Below are 21,261 nucleotides of genomic sequence, written 5' to 3'. Positions count from 1 at the left end.
TATGTACTTTTTAAATTTATTATATTAGTGAATTTTCCCGTATATGTCTCGTAATTAAATTTCGTATATTGCGTTATTGTTAATTATTGCATTTTGTATATATTTGTTAATAGTGATGTGGATAGTATGTGGCTAGGCTATGGCTGGGCTATTGCTGGGCTATTTGCTTGTTTTGATGATGTGGCAGAAGGATTTTTAGTGCTGATGATGTGGCAGTGGCTAGGCTATGGCTGGGCTATTGCTGGGCTATTTCTATTGTGGATGACCTAAAGAGGCAATATAATAATGGCTACAAAATTCTACCTATCTAGACGTCTCAAGATTAGTAGAATAATTAAACAATTCATAAACAAGAATCACACATAAATTAAACCATAAAAGTCATCAAAATATCCAACAATTCACCCTACAACATATTCGGAGCAACAAAGAAGATCTAGCCAAACATACTAAAATGAATTACACCAAAAGAACCGTGAACCGTGAACTCCATGGTGTTCTCCAACTCTAGATGATAGATGATCTCCGGAGTGAAGGGTTTTGATCGTTCCTTCCTCTTCTCTTTTCTTTCTTCTTTCTCCAATTTCTTTTCTCCCTTTCTCTCTAAAAGCGTCTCCCCTTTTCTTCTTTCGAGCAGAACTGCTCAAGTAACTGTCAGTTTGCAGTTAAAAATGATTCACCCGGACGGGTGAATTTTTGAAACTGAAAAATCACCCGATCGGGTGATTGAAATTCCACCCATTCTGGACTCCTCATGCCTTACAAATTTCACCCGACCGGGTGTTTTGTAACTGAAAATTCACCCGGCCGAGTGTTAGTTCTGGAGTCCTCACCCGGGCAGGTGGATGCTGCTGCTGCTGCGTGAAACGGCAGTTGTTCGGAGCATTGGGTGTTCATTTCCGGCGATTTCGGCGAGATTCTACCCTCCACGTTGCTGTTGCAACGCATATTCTGCCCGCTCAATGAACAACACTCCTTTTCTTAGCTTCAGAACTCTCTCTCGGATCCCACCATCTCTCCTCATGGACACCTCAATTGCTGCAATGAAGGGCGTAAGCCTGCAACAACTAAACGGAGTCCCCGCCTCCACTCTCCGGTTTCCGTTTAACAGGCAACTAATCATCCTCGCCATATCTAATTGGACTCATCTCGACTTGAGCCTCAACACTTCCCTCAAACAATCTCCCTTCCTCGCCTCACTCACCAATCTCGAGCACTTGAACCTCTCCTTCGCGGCTTCACGGAACATTCCCCACGCCCTCGGAAACCTCACGCGCCTCCGCAGCTTAGACGTGGGCGGGTTTCCAAACATGGTGTGGGGAGATCACCTGAACCACTACCACAGCATACATCTCGCGGGCTATCCGGAGATGGAGTATGTCGCGCCTGTGACCTCTCCGAACGTATTACATGTCGACGACAACATCCAGTGGCTCTTGAGGCTTTCCAGATTGGAGGCTCTCACATGAACTATGTGAACCTCGGAAAGGCAAAGGAGTGGCTGCAGGTGATCAATCACGCTCCCTTCTTTGCAAAGCTTCATTTGCAGATTGCAGCCTTGATTACATATCTCCTTTGAGTAGTCTAAATGTCACATCTTTAACTCTAATTGACCTCTCGTCTAACAACTTCCACTCCTTGGAGTTTCCATCATGGATTTTGGGGTTGAGAAATCTTGGTTATCTTGATCTTAGAAACAATCCTTTTGTTGGGGCCCATTCAAGTAGTTGCAATGCTACCAAACTCAAGTATATTGATATCTCATCTAATTTTCTAAATTCAAACTTCAAGTTGATATACTTCTTGTAAGAGTTGGAATTCGTGTATTTGGATTTCAATTTCTACATGGTACAATACCAAGACAGTTTACAAACTTGTGCAGAGTTAAGACACTGTCTTGTCCTTCAATAGATTTGAGGGGACCATGTCTGATTCATTTGGAAATATGTCAAAATGTTTTTTGGAAGGTTTGGAAGAGCTAAATTTGCAGTTTAATCAGCTTTCCGGTCCGTTAATAGACCAACTTGGTGAATTCAGAGCTCGACGTCTCTTTCTGAAAAAAATCTGTTTTCCGGTACTATTCCAAGAAACTTGGGGAGATGTCACCGTCGTTGCAAGTTTTGGGACTATCCCGAAACAATTTAACCGGAGATCTTCCGGATAGTTTGGGCCAGCTTTGCAATCTTGAAGGCTTCACCTTGGTGGCAAAAGTTGGAAGGGGTTGTGAGGGAAAGTCTGTTTGCAAATCTCACAAAATTGAAGATTTTAACTGCTTCTCAAAATGAGTTGAGTTTGAGATTGGTGGAGGATTGGAGTCCCTTTCAACTTAAGCAACTTAGATTAGGGTCTTGGAGCTTAAGTGAAGGCTCCCAGATTCCTTCATGGATTCTGAGGGCAGAGGAATCTTTCAGCTTATCTTGATTTGTCTGATACTGGAATCTTCTAGATAATGTTCCTAGCTGGTTTTGGGAGATTCATTTCTTGAATCTATCTCAAATCACCTCCATGGAAAGATTCCGGATATTCGTGGCTACAGAAAATCTAATGTGTACGCGAGTGGTAACGAGTTTGAGGGATCTTTGCCTAGAGTTGGAGACAGACTGAGGGAGCTGGATTTATCGAGTAACTCGTTCTCTGGAGGTATAGCTCACTTTCTATGTGATGACACATACGAAAACTACTCGTTGGAGATCCTTCACTTGGGAGACCAATCAATTAAGTGGACAGTTGCCAGATTGTTGGATGAAATGGCCTTCTTTGAAGTATATCAACATAGGCAACATCAACTGTTTGGAAGCATCCCAACTTCTATGGCTTCTTGCAAATCTGCTATCTTTGAATCTTCACAACAACGGTTTTTCAGGGCGCATACCTTCTTCGATGCACAACTGCAAGAAGATGCTGAAGATGGGGCTAGCAGATAACAGACTTGGTGGGGACATACCGACGTGGATAGGAACAAGCCTAGTCGAGCTGAGGATTCTCATACTGCGCTCAAACAATCTGAGCGTGTGAGATATCGCCCGAGCTTTGCCAACTGAGCTATCTCCAAATATTGGATCTCTCAAAACAACGAACTCTCGGGCGTGATACCAGGTGTGTTAAAAACTTCACTGCCATGGCTAAGAAGAAAGCCTGCCTGATCTGTACAGACTGTATGGTGTGAAAAGTCCATCTATTCTTTCTCAATCTACATAGGAGGGTTTATAGAGAGTGCATTGATAGTAATAAAGAGGAGTAAACTGCAGTATGACACCATTCTTCCATTGGTCACTACTATTGATTTTTCAAACAACACTTTGCATGGAGAAATCCCAACTGAGGTGACATGTTTATTGAATTGGATTCCTTAATTTGTCAAGAAATGAGTTGGTTGGTTTGGTGCCTGATCATATTGGAGAAATGATGCAGTTGCAATCACTTGATCTATCAAGAAACTCTTTAAGTGGTCAAATTCCAACCAGCCTGCATTCATATCTACTTTGGGATATCTAGACTTGTCATACAATAACTTCACAGAAGAATTCCAGAAGGCAGACAGCTCCAAACTTCAATGCTACTAGCTTTATCGGAAATCATCTTTTGGCAGCCATTGACAGCCAATTGCAGTGGTGAAGGGAAAGAGGAGAAGGCCTATTCAGCTGATGGAGTTGAGTGGTTGGATGTTTTTTTTTTGTTTGGGGTATTCAGTGGGATTTTCAATGGTTTGCAGTGTATTGGTGTTGAGCAAGAGGTGGAGAGATGCCTATTTTGGTTGGGGAGAAAGGATGTGGAACAAGCTCTGTGTTTGTGTCATTGTTAAATGGAGAAGAATCACATCATCTGTGTGATCATTTTATGTTTTTCTTACTGTGGTGTGTATGTTTCAATAATGTAAAATATGCAATGTGTTTAGACTCTCATGTGTTTCGTTAATCAATTCTATTCAAAATCATAAGTACATGCATGTCTTTGTGTATCTTCCCATGTAGAATAATATGGAGTGTGCTAATTAGACTCCCCTGCATAAATCCCTTGCACCGTCTACGCCATCTCTCGAATCCATAACGCGATCGCCCAAGTCCACCCGCCTAGCCCTCAGTGCCTCAAGGAAAGAGGAGCTACTCCATTGCGAATACGCCGTCAGTACTCTCTGTTCCATTATAAGTAATCAACTTTCCATTTTAAGTTATTCCATTATAAGTGATTGATTTATTTTATGGCAAAAAGCAACATCTTTTATCTCTCTTACTTTTTTCTCTTTATTTCTTCGCTTATATTTTATTCTCTCCACTTAACTCAATAAATACTATTTTCTTAAATACCGTGCCCCAAAGAAACTCCTCACAATATGGAGTATATCTTTTGAAGTTCTTGAAGTACTTATTATTGTTTGTTTTAACTGCTAACTTTATTCTGATTTATTTATGATTTCTATTTTGTAGATTTAATTTTTTGATTATTGATTTTGAGGTCTAGTTGAATATCCTGGTAAATATGAGTAAAACAAAAAAATATCCAAATGGCTGTTTAGTGACGGATTATGTCATAGGCAATAGAGAATTAGAGAAGGACAATGCTGTCACTAATTAGCGATGAACCTGTCTCGTCGCTTACTCGGCTTTATGTCCGCAATCGCCGATAAGTTTTGTGACAACATATTTTTTTGATAGAATGTTGCTAATACTATTAGTCAAGGACAAATCCGTCGCTTTTATCGATAACGTTAGAGTTCTCTCCTCCAGGGACGAAGCCAGGATTTTATTGGAGAAGGGGCAAAAATATAATGCATAGGAAAAATTTATGTATTCGAGAATGGCATTTAGTATAGTTTGAAGTATATATAATAAAATTCATACATATTTATAAAGAAATAAGTAGATGAGGAGGGGCAAATGCCCCATATCTCCATAGGTGGCTACGCCCCTGCTCTCCTCCCTCCGCGGCTCCACCATCTCTCTATTCTATTATTTCAACCGATTCTTCATCTTTGTTATTTGTTTTCGGAAAAAGCCGAATCATTGAGTTGCAAATCTGCAGAGCGGAGTCGAAGGTAGAGTTGCTGGGGTTTCTAGGTAGACAGACGACAAGTAAAGTTCTCCCATAGCCTCGTGGGATGGCGCGACTCCACCTGAGTCTGTCGTTGTATATATATATAAAAGGATTAATTATTTTGAGTCTCTAACTGTCAACTAGTTGTATATATATATAAAAGGATTAATTATTTTTTTTGAGTCTCTACTGTCCTGAGTTGATCCCTTATAACTTTATTAGTGCACCATACTTAAATTTATAATTTACTAAATTGAAAAAATAAATAAACGTCATCTCGAATATTGAATCCAAGCAAACTGTACTAGTACTTTTTAGTTTAATAAATCATAGGAGCACATGCATATTTGAATCCAAATAATTTGTACTAGTACTTTCTTAGTTTAATAAATCATGCAATGCGTTCAATAATTTCATAAAGATTCGATGAGATAGTAAATGGTAGACTCAAGACTTTGTCAAGGAGGGGAGTCAACTGATATACTAGTGAGTACTCTCTCCGTCCCAATTAAGTTTGAGTCGTATTTTTTTGGGATTTCTCAACTAAGTTAAGTCATTTTTTTTATAAAAAACAAAATATTCAATTACTCTTACTTTATTCCATCACCTACTTTACTCTCTCTTTATCTTTTCTACTTTATTTATCTTTCCTATTTTTCAACATAATTTCTTAATCTTCATGCTCAAAAATTTTGACTCAATTTAATTGGGATGGATGGAGTATTTTTTTTTCTGAGTACATCTGACTGTGAACAGTGGGTGTTTCTAGAATATATTCTTTTTCAACTATAAACTGATATTTGTTCTAAAAAATAGAAAAGAATCCTGTAAATCGTTATTCTATTACAGCATGTCTGGCTACCTTTCAAAATAAAAGATGTGGTGTGAGCTTTTACTTCAATTTGTTAAAGGTCAAAACTTGTGTGATGATGAGCACATTATCTCATTTATTTTGGCTATATCTCTTAGATAAAGATATGGAGTATTTTATTTCTAAGAACTTAACAATTTAGCAATTACTCCCACCATACTAATATAAACTAATATAAGTAACGCATTTTTCTTTTTGAAATGTTCCACTCTAAAATGACACACTTCTAAATATAGAAACATCATCTTTTTTTATTTTTTTCATCTCTCTCTTACTTTATTTATTCTTTCGATTTTACACACAAAATAGCACAATATAAATTTACTTGACAAATTAAAAATGCTCCAAATTAAAATGGGATATGGGGAGTTTTAAATATCTACTACTCCCTCTGTCCCTTTAATTTTTTTCACATTTTTCCATTTCATTCCGTCCTACAAAATTTGTAACATTTCACTTTTTATCATTTTTTATAGTGTACCTCATATTTCCACTAACTCTAACAACTCATATTTTTTATAAAAATAATATATAAAAGTAGGATTCACTCTCTATTAACTTTTTCAACTTATTTTCCATTATTTTTAAAAACTCGTGCTCGATCAAAGTGTGACAACAATTTAAGGAACGGATGGAGTAATTTCTTTACAAATATATTTTTCTGTTTTATTGTTTCCAAAGGAGTTATTATCATTTTTTCTTTTTTTCCAAATTTTTTTTATCACATCCCCTTCTAAATATCCTTGCTTCTTCTCTACTTCATTTTCACTCAAAATCATCGTTTTCTTCAATATTTCCCAAATTTATTTTTCAAAATCTCCCATAAATTTGAAGCATTTCTGTCTGTCTAACAAAGAATACGAATCATTTGACGTGGGAAAAGAGAGTGCTATATTTTTCAAAATTCTCCATTATTTTCAATTTCTTGTAAATATGGACCAACTTTGCCAGTCCAAAAAGGAATAAGATCCATTTGAGTTGAGAAAAAAGAGTGCTATATTTTCTAGATGGTAACTTCAAAGAAGGTCCCCAACTCTATTTAAAGTATGTAGCTACATTTGATCCAAAACTCAAATCTTTACAAACTCCCAAGTTTGTGCAAATGATCCGCAACTTCAATACAAACCACACATCCTATTTTTTTCATCTTCATTTTCTCCATATTCTCATTCAAACTAAGCTCCTCCATCCAAAACAATAACATTTTCTGCCTAGAAATAGAGAAACAATCACTTCTAAAGCTGAAACAATCTCTGAAAGATCAAAACAATCTTCTTTCCTCGTGGGACAGAAAAGTCGATTGCTGCAAATGGAAAGGTGTAATCTGCAGCAACTCAACCGGCCACGTTGAACAACTCCATCTCCGAAACAATCCTTCACTTCAAGGCCAAATCAATCCATCTCTACTCAATCTCAGCCAAAACAACTTGAGACAAACAATCCCTTCTGTTAGAAGTAATAGTCAAGCTGATCAAGCTGCAATGCATGATCTCAAGTCACTGGACCGTCAAGCTGATCAAGTTGTAATTCGTCAAGCTGATCAAGCTGCAATGCATCTCAAGTCACTGGACCGTCAAATCCATCAAGCTGCAATCCATCAAGCTGATCAAGCGGCAATGCATCTCAAGTCACTGGACCGTCAAGTTGATCAAGCTGCTGCATGCAATGCTGAGATTACTAACCGTGGCGATCAGTGTATGGCAACGAAGCAAGATGCACGTGATAAACAAGTGATCAACTCCACACGAGTCAAGGCGATAGATAAGCCAAAAGAGAGGACATAGGCTGGTACACCAAAAGAACCAATCAGAGACCTCACACGAGCTACAGCTGTGATTGAGTCAAGTATGCCAGCTAAGGTGGAGGACCACAGTAGTACTTGGCGTGACGTGGTGTTGTGTGGTTTAAAGAGGAAACATGTTTTGCAGTGTTAGTTTGATTAAGAATGTAAAGCATGATTAACATCGTGCTAATTAGATTAAAGCAAGATTCTAGATTGTTCCAATGAGAAGTATATGTAGTTGAATCTTGCTGTATTGAGCATCACGGAAAATATAATTTGAGTTGAAGACAATCCTAGATACAATGTCTGTTTCATTCTTCTTCTACATGCGTTTGGTTGCATGTTTTCACCTTCCTTCCTCGGATCGCTAGAAAACCTCCACCATCTCAACTTATCTGAGGCCGGATTTCACGGGAAAATACCGCCTACAATCGGAAACCTATCCAATTTGGAGACGCTGAGCCTGTCGGGGGACGGGAACAAGCTGGCCTCAGACAACCTAGATTGGTTGTCGGAGCTCAGGAAGCTGCAGCGCCTCGACATGAGCTTCGTCAACCTTAGCAGAGCTAGCTCCAGCTGGTGGGAGATGATCAACACTCTCACTTCTTTGCAAGAGCTGCATTTCAAAAATTGCAGCCTTGTGAATATATCGTCTCTCACTTTGAACAACAATACTGTGAATATATCGTCTCTCACTTTGCTCGACCTCTCTCACAACAATTTCCAGTCTCTCTCCATCCCACCATGGATTTTCCATCTCACGAAACTTGAGCATCTCGACCTGAGCTTCACCAGCATCAACAGCCCGATTCATACAGTTTACAAAGCCACCAAACTCCGATACATGGATCTATCCGAGAACCGTCTAAACTCCACAATCCCAGATTGGCTCTACTCCTTAAAAGAATTGCATTTGCATATTTCAGCTTTAGCTCCATGCTTGGCTCCATCTCCCGCGATGTCGCGAACCTAACATCTCTCAGAACCCTCAGCTTTTTCGGGAACCAGCTCACCGGGAAAATCCCCGGAGAGATTTCCAGCATGTGCGGGTAAGAATTTCTGTTCTTGACATACAATCAGCTGGAAGGAGACTTATCCGATTCGTTCGGAAACATGTCGGATTGCTTCTTGAATTCTATCAAGCTCCTCTGCTTGCGAAGCAATCAGCTCCACGGCCGCATCCCAGACAACTTCGGAGATTTTAAGAAAATACAGCTCCTCCATTTTGGCGGGAACTCGTTTTCCGGGCCGATCCTGGGCAGCCTGGCGAAGCTGTCGTCTCTGCAGGAGTTCAGCCTCTACGGCAACAATTTCTCGGGCAGCCTGCCCGAGAGCTTTGGTCAGCTCTCGAGCTTGGAAGAGCTTTACGTCGACGACTGCTTCCTGCAGGGCACCTTGACTGAGAGACACTTTTCGAATATGAAAAACTTGAGGATTCTGTCGGCCTCTTCAAACTCCTTGCTTTTGAACGTGTCGCTGGATTGGGTCCCGCCCTTCCGCCTCACGGCTCTCAAGGTGTTGTCGTGGAGATTCGCCGGCGCGGGGACTCCATTGTGGATTGAATCTCAGAGGCACATATCGGAGCTTGATTTGTCTGATACTGGAATCTCCGGTACCATCCCAAGCTGGTTCTGGGAGATTCCGTTCTTGAATCTGACCGAAAACGATCTCTGCGGTGAGATTCCGAATCTAAGCCGAGCTCGGTATGTATACCTGAGCTCGAACAGGTTCAGTGGCTCGCTGCCTAGAGTTGGAGATGCTTTGGTTGAGATGGACTTGTCTGACAACTCGTTCTCGGGTTCCATGACTCGGTTCGTGTGCAATAGCTCGTATACTCATAAAGTCGAGATCCTTCATTTGGCGGCAAACCAACTGAATGGAGAGTTGCCAGATTGCTGGAAGGAATGGGCGTCGCTCAAGTACTTGAATCTAGGTGATAACGAATTGTCCGGAGTCATCCCAAATTCGATAGGCTTTCTTGCAAATCTGCAGTCTTTGAATCTCTATCGCAACAATTTTTCGGGCTTCATACCTTCTTCGTTGCATAAATGCAATCAGCTGCTGAAGATTGAGCTTTCGGAGAATCATAGCTTGCAGCCGTGGATTGGAACAACCTTAGTTGAGATCGATCAATTTCAACGGTGAGATTCCTTCTGAGATTTCACCTAATCTCTCTCCAAATCTTGGATCTCTCACAAAAAAGTTTTCTGGTGCAATACCTAATTGTGTTCAAAACTTGACCGGAATGGCTACCAAGAAAAGCTTGGATCGATATGACTACTCTTCTTCTAGCTACAATGGGGCATCTTTCATAGATAGTGCATTAGTTGCAACGACAGCGAGTATTTTGCAGTACGATACAATTCTGTCGTTGGTCACAAATATCGACCTCTCTAGCAACAATTTGTGTGGAGAAATCCCAAATGGGGTGACAAGTTTAGTGGAACTGAGGTCATTAAACTTGTCGAAAAACAGCTTGACCGGTTTGATTCCTCGAAATGTTGGAGATATGAAGGAGTTGGAGTCGCTAGATCTATCAAGGAACTTCTTATCGGGCCAACTTCCGAGTAGCGTACGCTTTGACCCATTTGAACTTGTCGTACAATAACCTTACCGGAGGGATACCAAAGGGCACCCAAATTCTGAGCTTTGACGCGTCTAGCTTCATTGGCAACTATCTTTGTGGTCCTCCGTTGACAAGTGGTTGCAGTGGTGATGATGGAGAAGTCATGGAAGGGGCTAAGGAGGGGAAAGATGGAGATGGATTGGAAGTAGATTGGTTGTATGTGTTTGTATCTTGTGGTTATGTGGTGGGGTTTTCAGTTGTTTGTGCTACATTGTGGTTGAACAAGTCGTGGAGAGATGCATATTTCGCATTTATTTTTAAAAAACATGTGTAACAACTTTTTATCTATATAGTTTGTTTCTACTCTTCTTATCAAGTGTGTAGGTTCTGTTATTCAAAATAATTCTTTATCTAATGTGTGTTGTTTATTAGAGTGTCTCTGGACATTATGATTATGAGTTACAAGACTTGATCACGCCATAGTGATAGTGATCATACTTGGTCTTCAAAACTTAATTTGAATTTGTTTAAGTTAAATTACTCATTATTTAAATGAAACATTGAATCGTCAAATATGCATAGCTTGCATTGCTGGAATTAAGATTTTGATATTGGGAGTCTAATTGTTGTACGTCGCCAGATAAAGCTCGACACGAATATTCAAGAGAGAGAGATATGGTTAATGAGAGTTAAATGATTTGAGAACAATTTAAAGATACCTATTATAACATTGTTGACGTTGATTCTATAAAGTAACAATACTAGGTCTTCTCGAATGTTGATCATCATATCCAAGATGTCATGGTATTGGTGACAAAAAACACACATTTTGACAAGTTAAAATATCTTATTCATGACCAATCCCGTATGTTCAATGTTATTTGTATGGATTTAAAAACGAATAATTTCTGAATCTTTGTACTTTGACTACATTGCCTCAAGTCTTCAAATCTCCACGAATCATGTGGATTTGCGATTTGGCACAAAGGTACGTAGCCCTCATCAAATCGGTCAACCCTCACTTCAATGGTACATATGGAAAATTGGAAGAAAATATTGACCGCGTTCATGATTGATAGATGGATTTTTATACAACTGTTGGAGTCTAATTACATTTATTCATGCCTTAAACCACCCACTGTTCAAATTTTCAACCAAATTGAAATTTAATTTTCCGATTGCAACTCTCCATTTTCTAATTTCTAATTTCCGATGGTGAGTTTGACTGTCTTCCCACATTCCGGAGATAAATATGAAGGGTTAAATAAAAAAAACATAATGTTATGTAAAACTTATTGTTTAATCGTACTTTTCAGAAAAAAATGTCTCAATATTGAAGAGTAATCATATCGTTGCTTAACTTTACAAATTGGCAAGATATTTAAGCTATGTTTTACCTACGCAATAACATGCCCAACTAAGATGGCCATTTTTAATTGAATTAAAGTCAGTAGTCTTATTTAGTTGAAGTCAAATTTGGCGTTTTGTGTGGGATATTTGAGATCCATATTGGAAGACTCACGCCTCTAATGTCAATGGTCAATTACATAATGTGGCATAAAAAATCAAGAACATGGACGACTAGATATTTTCACTGATTTTATCTTTTATAGTTTTTGCAATAAATTTTTACTTAAAAACAGAATTGCATGTTCCACCCAAGTTAAACTCAGAGGGGAATCTAATAGATCCTTATTAAATGTGTGCATGTTTTTATGACTATCGATCTAAGAGTCTCTACAGTGGTGGCGCCGCGGCGGACCACTGCTGGAACCATGGCGCCGCAGCGAGGAAGGGGCGGAGAGGGCGGTGCCGCAAACGCGGCATGGAAGAGGTGGTGGGGGCGGTTTACAGGCGACCACCACGGCGGTCCACTGCGCCGGCGGTGTAAAATTTTAATTTTTTTAAATTTTTTATATACTTTTTTCTGAATTTATTTCTATAAAATATCTATTCCCAATTCATTTTTCTCACTTCATTCCGATTAATTTATTTTTGTCCAATTAATTTTGTTCCAGTCCAATTAAAATATACTAACAATTGATAAAATAATGTGATTTGTGGCTATGGCGTGACGGTCTATTGGGCTAGACAGGTTTTTGTGGCTGTGGAAGAGTTTTTATGGCTGTTGACTGGCTGTTCCGTGGCTGGTGTCCACCACTGTCGACACTCTAATGACCCAATTCAGTTATCTATAAAGTCTACATATTACTCTTCACTTACTTTACTCTCTCTCTTACTTTATTCTCTCTTCATCTCTTTACCTTTTTCATTACCTACTTTATTCTTTATATACTTCATTTAACACAATTTTTTTTAAAACGCGTGCTGAAATGAAACACCTCCATTACTGCAGAATGGAGGAAGTAATAAATAGTTAAAGTGGAGAATATGTAAAGTAAGAGAGAAAATAATGTACAAAAGAGTCTTCTCTACATTTTTTTCTCGTTTAGTTCTTCACTTTAACTATTTATTACTCCCCATGTCCCAGTATAAATGATCAAGTTTTAATTTTGGGTTGTCCTACCATAAGTGATTGATTTTCTTTTTTGACAAAAAGCAACACATATATATCTTTTATTTTATTCTCTCTCCCACTTTTCTTTTTCTTACTTTATTCTCTTTTTATCTCCCTTACTTTTTATTCTCTTAAACTTTATTCTCTCTACTTAAATAAATAAATATCATTTTCTGAAATTTCGTGCCAAAAAACTTCTCTCTTATAATGGGACGGGGAGTATTATTTTTTTAAAACGAGTGTAGAAAATAAAATTCATTTAATAAGACGGAATGGAGTGAATACTACTTTAGTTAACTTTAATTTTATTATGAATAAAATTAGAGTTATAATAAAAATAGAAATTCATTTTCTAAATACTAGGTTATGGTTCCAAGTGCAACACATAAATAGATCTCCATTCGAACGTCATGAAAAAAATATTGAGATCCAGAATCGATCTGTTTAGGGATGAATCCATTTAATTTCCTTTTGTTACGAAGTTCATCATTTTCTTGATTAATTTAGAAATTTTGATTCTCGAATTTCTGGTTCCAATTTAATCCAGACGAATTTTATTTTAGCTTTATGTTTTATTTTTAAAAGTTTTATGTTTTATTTGGGCACCTCTTTTAAGGATGTGCCAATCTCTTGTTTTGTTGGGCCAAAATATATTGTTTTTTTTAATTGTGGCAACATGTTGTTTGAAAGGGACGAGAACTGAGGCTAATAACAAAAATTTTGGGCCTAGAAATATTTTTCACAACATTTATTTTTTTGTTTTTAAATTGTGTAATTGTTTTAGTTGTAAAAGTAATAGGTTAAATAATAACTTTAAGTTTATGTTGTCTATTATAAACTCGCCAAAGTGAGTTTTAATATGAAGATTAGTTTAATTTAGAATAAATAGGATATTAGTATACTTTGAAATGTATGTGAATATTAACTAGCTTATATGTTGGTTGCTATTTGGTTATATTTCTTGTGTATATTGTGGTAAAAATATGAGTTACTTTTGGTCATTGTGAACACTAAATCGGCCAAAAGTAAGTTAATTATTTTGTCCAAAGATGAAATTTTATATTGTATCGACATCTTGAAATGTGGTTATTATTATTTAATTTATTTATTATTTATGTGAACTAATTATTATCATGTCTTGTTCTATGTTCTTTGCTAGCTCAAGACTCTGTTATCAGTTTTCTGTACTCTATATACATGAAGGCATATGCATCATGAAAGGTGTTAATGTTGGAAATTATTTGTCAATCATATATTCAAGAAAAATATAATTGAATATATATAAAGCAAGATCATTGAATAACATGTATTTCATGTAAACCATAAACATAATAGGATAGAGATATACCTTGGCGATCTATAGCGAAAGCGATTGAGGAAGGAGGAGACGAATTTCTTGAACTTTTTCCGGTGCAGTGGCGCAACTCCGACTCCAATGATTTGTTTCTCTCTTTCCCTCGTTTATGTGTTATCTGTAATGTGTGTGATTTGATGGGATCACCACACTTGTATTTATAGACAGAGAGATGACAAAACCTAATTATAAAACATTAAAGCCCTTTCCATCAAAATGGTTATTTAATTAGGACGTTCTTGTTGACCAAGTAATACAAAAATCAAATTAAATAATTGATCATAATAACTTGATTTGATTTTTATAGTCCATAATATATCAAACCATAAATATACATATGCGTAAATTTTCTTTACTTAATAATCAAAGGAATCAAATACTAATCCTTCCACTTAATTACTACAATCAAATACGCATACATATATATTCTCCTTTTCCTTATTAGTATAGGAACATATAATTAGTCAAACTTAATGACTAATTCAGGGAATATATTATGGTTAATTGAAATGATAATTTAGAAAAACGTCCCATTATATTAATAGCTAATTGATAGCTAATTAATTAGGAAAAAACGTGTCTTATACCAAGTTAATGTATTACATCAAAAATCCAATTCTATTTAAAATTCTATTACATGTCACCTATATGAAACATAAAACTTACAGTTAAGTGGCTAGGTATTGCATATTTCGCCTATGCACTTAGAACTATGCAACCCGCCACTCTTAGTGATGAAAGCTTCGATGAGTAAAAGCATAACTTGAGCAGTAGGAACACTCCAATCGCATGAGTTTAGTAGTTGTGCAATATGTTATCTCCAAAAATATTTCATGGTACTACCTCTGAATAAGCAACTGCTAAGAAATTACTCAAGGCATTGTATCAATAGCATTTGAGAAAATTGAGGTAAATTAAGGTTTTATGAAGGGTTGGATCATACGAGCTATTACGAGGTATACACTATATACTAGAAACTTTTGTATTAGTGTGTAATCCACGGGTCAGGTATTTTGAGCAGAGGGCTTGACCTATACTAGGATCTCCTTAGCAACACTTGAGCTACATTAAGACATATAAATTGAATAGGTTAATTTATATAAAGTCATTGTTATCGGATCCTAAAATTATACCTTCAGACACTATAAATTTCACTTTACCATTATCTCTTTACGTCACATCAAGCTTAGTGATATATTTTGATAGAAATATTATAAACCAATTTCACTTTACCATTATCTCTTTACGTCACATCAAGCTTAGTGATATATTTTGATAGAAATATTATAAACCAAACCCAATCATTGATTGTCTAAATAGTAATTTAGATTGGTTTGTGGTACATATGTCTAGTTCGATAGTGCTTGTATATACGATATATACACTATAGTTACGATACATAATATAATTTATGGTATATACCTAATTTTGACACGATGTGGTATATGAAAATTCATACCGTTATCGAAAATGACAGTATACCGAAAATTTAATATTTTTGGTATTTTATGGGTACTACAAGATCGGTACTTCAATAATTTTTCCCCCTTTAGTCATAGCGTACTTCCAACCTCGTGTTATCATTTGACACGTATAATACAACATAACACTACGTAAATGCAATATACATTAGTGGACGGGGAAGATGGACTTCCGCATATTGAATTATAAACAGTTTATTTTGCATAATACAACATAACACATACTTCCCCCTTTAGTCATAGCGTACTTCCAACCTCGTGTTGTCATTTGACACGTATAATACAACATAACACTACGTAAATGCAATATACATTAGTGGACAGGGAAGATGGACTTCCACATATTGAATTATAAACAGTTTATTTTGCATTATAGATAGTTTAGTTTTACATTATATATGTATATCCTATCTATGATGCACCCTGTGGAAAAATCCATCTATAGTGTTGTTATTTCATATTATACGTTCCACATGAAAACACAAGGTTGAACACAAGGTTGGAAATACGTTATAACTTTAAAATTAATTACCTTTATTGTAGGTTAAATTTGTTTGTGAGTTACCTTTTGCTCACATCCAAGTACGTGACGAGTGTTGCATGCATTCATCGTGGGTGGCGTTGCTTAGGGTATTGAACGGTAAATCAAAATACATACACAAATAATCTTCTCCATGATTTATTTATTACTTGAATTAGACATATACGAAATGAAGCAGCAAAACAAGCTATAATATTATATGCATGCATATTGATATAAGCATGTTTTGATCTACGTACATTTTCATTTTATTAGTTGGTGAGTAAAAGGAGAAGAGTAATACACCACCCCTTAATTGATGCTCACGATGTTAAACACCTGCACAACAAAATTAAAAATGGGACCGAGCAACGCGTTAAGGAGGGTGTTCAGAAGAACGGGAACTCCAGTAAGGGTGCCACTGACCGTGTTGAGGATGGGGCAGACTGTGGAATTGAGAGGAAGGTTAGCAACGGCATTACATGGTAGGATTGTGCTGACCAGAGGGCCTAACGTGCCAAGTAAATTTGGCAAAGTGAAGTTAAAAACTCTAGTGGAGTTGGTGACGCCCTGGACGAGCGTGTCACGACCGCACTTTCTAAGGATAGAAAGCCCAGTTGATCGCGACTATGGGAGGACGAAAGAAGCGGGGAGGAAAGGGGAAAACTGTTGCACAACTGAACTTGAACTGAAATAACTCGAATAATATATATATATATAGAGTGAAACTCGACTTTTATATTGAAGCGGAAGAGTCAAGAGCAGATGACATCATGTGTGGAGACACGACGCATCCAAGTACTATGCTATTGAAGGATCTTCACAGCCCGCCGTCATCACTGCTCAACCTGCAAATTTTTAAAACATATACAGGGCTGAGTACTTGGTGTACTCAGTGGACACGTGGCGAAATATATTTTCATTTTCATAAAATAAAAGTTTATGTCAAGCCACTCCAAAGTGAACTCGGGGTTTTAAGAAAAGGTCCGAGAACACTAAATCATCTTACTCTTCCTTTATCAAAAGCGATCTGTCGATCTATTTTCCTGGAACATATGCCATATCTAAACTAACTCTTGGTGAAAAGAACTCACACAACTCCCAGTGAAACGAAATCATGAAACTCCTAGTGAAACGAATTCACAAAACTCCGGATGAACATAGTTCACGAAACTCCTGGTGAACATAATTCACAAAGTCCTGGTGAAACGAATTTACAAAACTCTAGGTGAACATAATTCACGAAACTCCTGGTGAACAGAATTCACAAACTCCTGGTGAACATAATTCACGAAACTCCTTGTGAAACGAATTCACAAACTCCTGGTGAAACTAGTTTACAATATCCTGGTGAACAGAATTCACAAACTCCTGGTGAAACTAATTCACAAACTCCTGGTAAACTGTCACACCTCAACCCCTCTGACGTATGCTCTTTTAATAAATAAATCCCTTAACATAAAAGCAATCAGTACACGTGTCTAATTCATAGAACACTCATATTATATAAGTTCAAGCAAACACTTATCCGATACATATTTCAAAATATCCTGTAAAGTAGTGGAACCCTCTCACCACCCTATATACTGTACATTTATCTACATGCAAAATGATGAGGAGGAGAAGGTTACCAATATGCGTCAGCCGCCGAACCTGATAACACGTGGAGTTCCTATGACCCACATCAGTCAAAACTTTACTGTTATTTTATTCCTGAAAAATTTAGTGGTTTATATGAGCCACAACTCAATATATAAATTTTCACCTTTAATCTCACATGATACAAACATCAAGCATATTCTTTTATCAATACATATAATCAGAAACAATATATATATATATATATATATATATATATATATATATATATAGGGTAGTGTTAAACTCCTTTTCTCCCCTTAGATTTATGTTTCTTCGCAATCTCGGTCGTTGGATCAGGAGGATAGACGTTCTTGATTACAATCATATTTATCATCCCGCGCTTCATTATTTGACCAATTTGGTGCATCATGAGGGTGAATTGGTCATTCTATGTAATCAAAACCGCTGAAAACGTATTGTGCGAAATTTAAGCTGGATCTCCCCACTATTTTCCATCGACTCAGTACAACATCCATCATCACTCGCATTTACTCACAATCTGTCTCCCGATTCTCTCTCTCGACGCATCTTCCCAATTTCAAAAGCGTGCAAAAACCCTTGTCGCCGCCACTCAAAATCGCGTCGTTTTCTCAGAAATTCACCCCGGGTTGCCTTGATTTCCAATAACCCTTCCTGGTTTGAACAAGATTTTCAACAGCAGGTAGGGTTTGGTCGTTTATTTTACGATTTTCAACAATCGTTTCCCTAATGCCCGACCGTAATACATCACCCACACCACGATTCAACTGATTACCATTAAACCTCGAGTATGTGTTGTTCAAATTTTGTAGTTTTTTGATTGTTTGCTGTCATGAGCAGATTTTATAATGACTAAAAGAGGAAGACCTTCCAATTCACAACAATCCCAAATAGAGGGTGAGTTTTCGTTCGGCCGTTGTTCTGTTTCTCTGGTTGACATATTTTAAATTTAATCCTACATGATGTAGTCGAGTTTGTACATTATTTGCATGATTGTGTGCATTAATATAACTGATGTTTCCATTGTTTGTATGTCAGTGGACATTAGTGTTACAAAATAAGCTATATTAGTGTTTTCATTACTTTCATGGATCTTCACATCATTTGATTTTTTTATGCATCAAAATATCCTGTATTATGCATCATTGAACTGGTGTTTTTATTTGTTTAAAAGTACCTGTAATATGAGTGTGTGCATTATTTGTTAAAACATATGCATTATATGACTATATAAATTCATTATATGCAACTGTAGAATATTTTAAAAACTGCGGGTGGTCATTGTGGAGATAGTGGATGCAGAGGTGTATTTGTCATTAATAAAATAAGTTTGTTCGTTAATTTGTATTCTATATATATCTTGTATCATACATCATGCCAGTGTTAGGATTGCATTATTTGACTATGTGATTACATTATTTGCTTATGTGATTGCATTATTTGACTATGTTAATGTATTATGTTGATTTCTGTTTTAAATTTTCAAACATTAACTGGAATATGTGTTAGTACATTACATTGTATAGTCTCTGCATTATGTGTACATGGTAAAGCATTATTTTCCTATACGCATGAATTATGTGTACATCTGTTTTGTATAGTCAAAGAGTAAAGGAAGTAATTGGAACATTCTTTTAAATATAAGTATATTTCATTGTAGTATTCACCTAAATGAGTACATTATATCTATTGCTGGACAATGGAAATTTTTTGGTTGTAATGGTAATGTTCATTTGCTAGATTTATTCAAGTTCGCGCCGTATTTGATTAAAATTGTACATTATTGTAGGAAATAGTGTGCATTATTCATTTGTGTATTATTTGCTGTCATTAGTAGATTATTGTAGGTAGTTGTGTACAAATATTTTTGTTGTGTAATTTTCAGTTGTGCATTATTTCCTGCCATATGTACATTGTTGTAGGAAGTGGTGTACATTATGTTTTTTGTATATGCATCTGTTTTATACAACGTCAGAGGTTGAGATAATGTAATATTCATTGGTGCAATATTTGTTTCCTTTTGAACATTATACAGTTAATATTGTGCATTATATAATATACATGCAATACATTATTGATTTTTGGACAGCAGTGAAGCAGCCGAGGGTGGACATTGACGAAGCGGTGTATGGAGCAAGTTTAATTTAGTCCCCAAGGGTTTAGCAATCCCGTGGGCTAGGGTGTACTATGGAGTAAGTAACACAACCATCGGCAAAGTCCACGAGTTCCAGTCATACCTCTAGGGTTTAGATATCATCAACGTTAGGGAGTAGTTTTAACTAATAGACAATGTAAAAATATTTTCGTGTAATGTATTTTATTGACCCAGTAATGGACGATATGTGTTCTGTAATGGATATGTTTCAGAGACGTTTTTGTTCTGATTTAATGAGTAGTTTTATCTTATTAACATAATGTGAAAATATTTTAGTGTAATGGATTTTATTTACTCAGTAATGGACGATTTGTGTCCTATAATGTATATGTATATGAGACGCTTTTGTTCTGATTTGTATGAGTAGTTTTAAAAAATGAAATTTAATTCATGTTGTGGTGCTATAACCTAGCCCATGGGTTGCTAAACCCAAGGGGAATAATTCAAACTCTCTGTCCTTTGTGATGGTTCCGTTTGTGAGTGGGTACCACAACCTAGCCTCATGGATTGCTAAACCCAAAGGGCAAGAATTCAATTTCCTTTCAACATTATTCTCTCCAATCTGTACATTATTCACTGATTCGTGCACATTATTAGATACTATTGGTACATCATTTGTTGTACCAAATCTTAAACACATTAAAAAATAAAATTGAATTCTTGTGGTGGTGCTATAACCTAGCCACATGGGTTGCTAAACCCAAAGGGGAATGATTCAAACTCTCTTCCCTTTGTGATGGTTCCGTTTGTGAGTGGGTACTACAACCTAGCCCCATAGATTCTTAAACCCAAAGGGCATGAATTCAATTTCCTTTCAACATTATTCTCTTCAATCTGTACATTATTCACTGATTCGTGCACATTATTAGATACTATTGGTACATTATTTGTTGTACCAAATCTTAAACGCATTAAAAAATAAAATTGAATTCTTGTGGTGGTGCTATAACCTAGCCCCATGGGTTGCTAAACCCAAGGGGAATGATTCAAACTGTCTTCCCTTTGTGATGGTTCCGTTTGTGAGTGGGTACTACAACCTAGCCACATAGATTGCTAAACCCAAAGGGCATGAATTCAATTTCCTTTCAACATTATTCTCTTCTATCTGTGCATTATTCAATGATCCGTGCACATTATTAGATACCGTTGGTACATTATTTGCTGTAACAAATCTTAATGTGAAAATATTTCAGTGTAATGGATTTTATTTACTCAGTAATGGACGATTTGTGTCCTATAATGTATATGTGTATGAGACGCTTTTGTTCTGATTGTATGAGTAGTTTTAAAAAATGAAATTTAATTCATGTTGTGGTGCTATAACCTAGCCCATGGGTTGCTAAACCCAAGGGAAATAATTCA

At 36.7% G+C, this 21,261-nt stretch overlaps 1 protein-coding gene across 1 annotated transcript; it reads left to right on the top strand.

The window, feature by feature from the left end:
* The first annotated feature begins 8,798 nt into the window (after nt 1-8,798).
* On the top strand, nt 8,799-9,830 carry LOC121754631 (receptor-like protein EIX2). Its single transcript, XM_042149956.1, has one exon. It carries the CDS (start codon nt 8,799-8,801, stop codon nt 9,828-9,830), a length of 1,032 nt encoding a protein of 343 aa, XP_042005890.1.
* The last annotated feature ends 11,431 nt before the right edge of the window (nt 9,831-21,261 follow it).

This window comes from Salvia splendens, chromosome 11 (assembly GCF_004379255.2).
Source record: "Salvia splendens isolate huo1 chromosome 11, SspV2, whole genome shotgun sequence".
In the NCBI taxonomy this organism is placed as follows: Eukaryota; Viridiplantae; Streptophyta; class Magnoliopsida; order Lamiales; family Lamiaceae; genus Salvia; species Salvia splendens.
The sequence above is the reverse complement of the archived record's forward strand: the minus strand, read 5'-3'. Positions and strand labels throughout refer to the sequence as shown.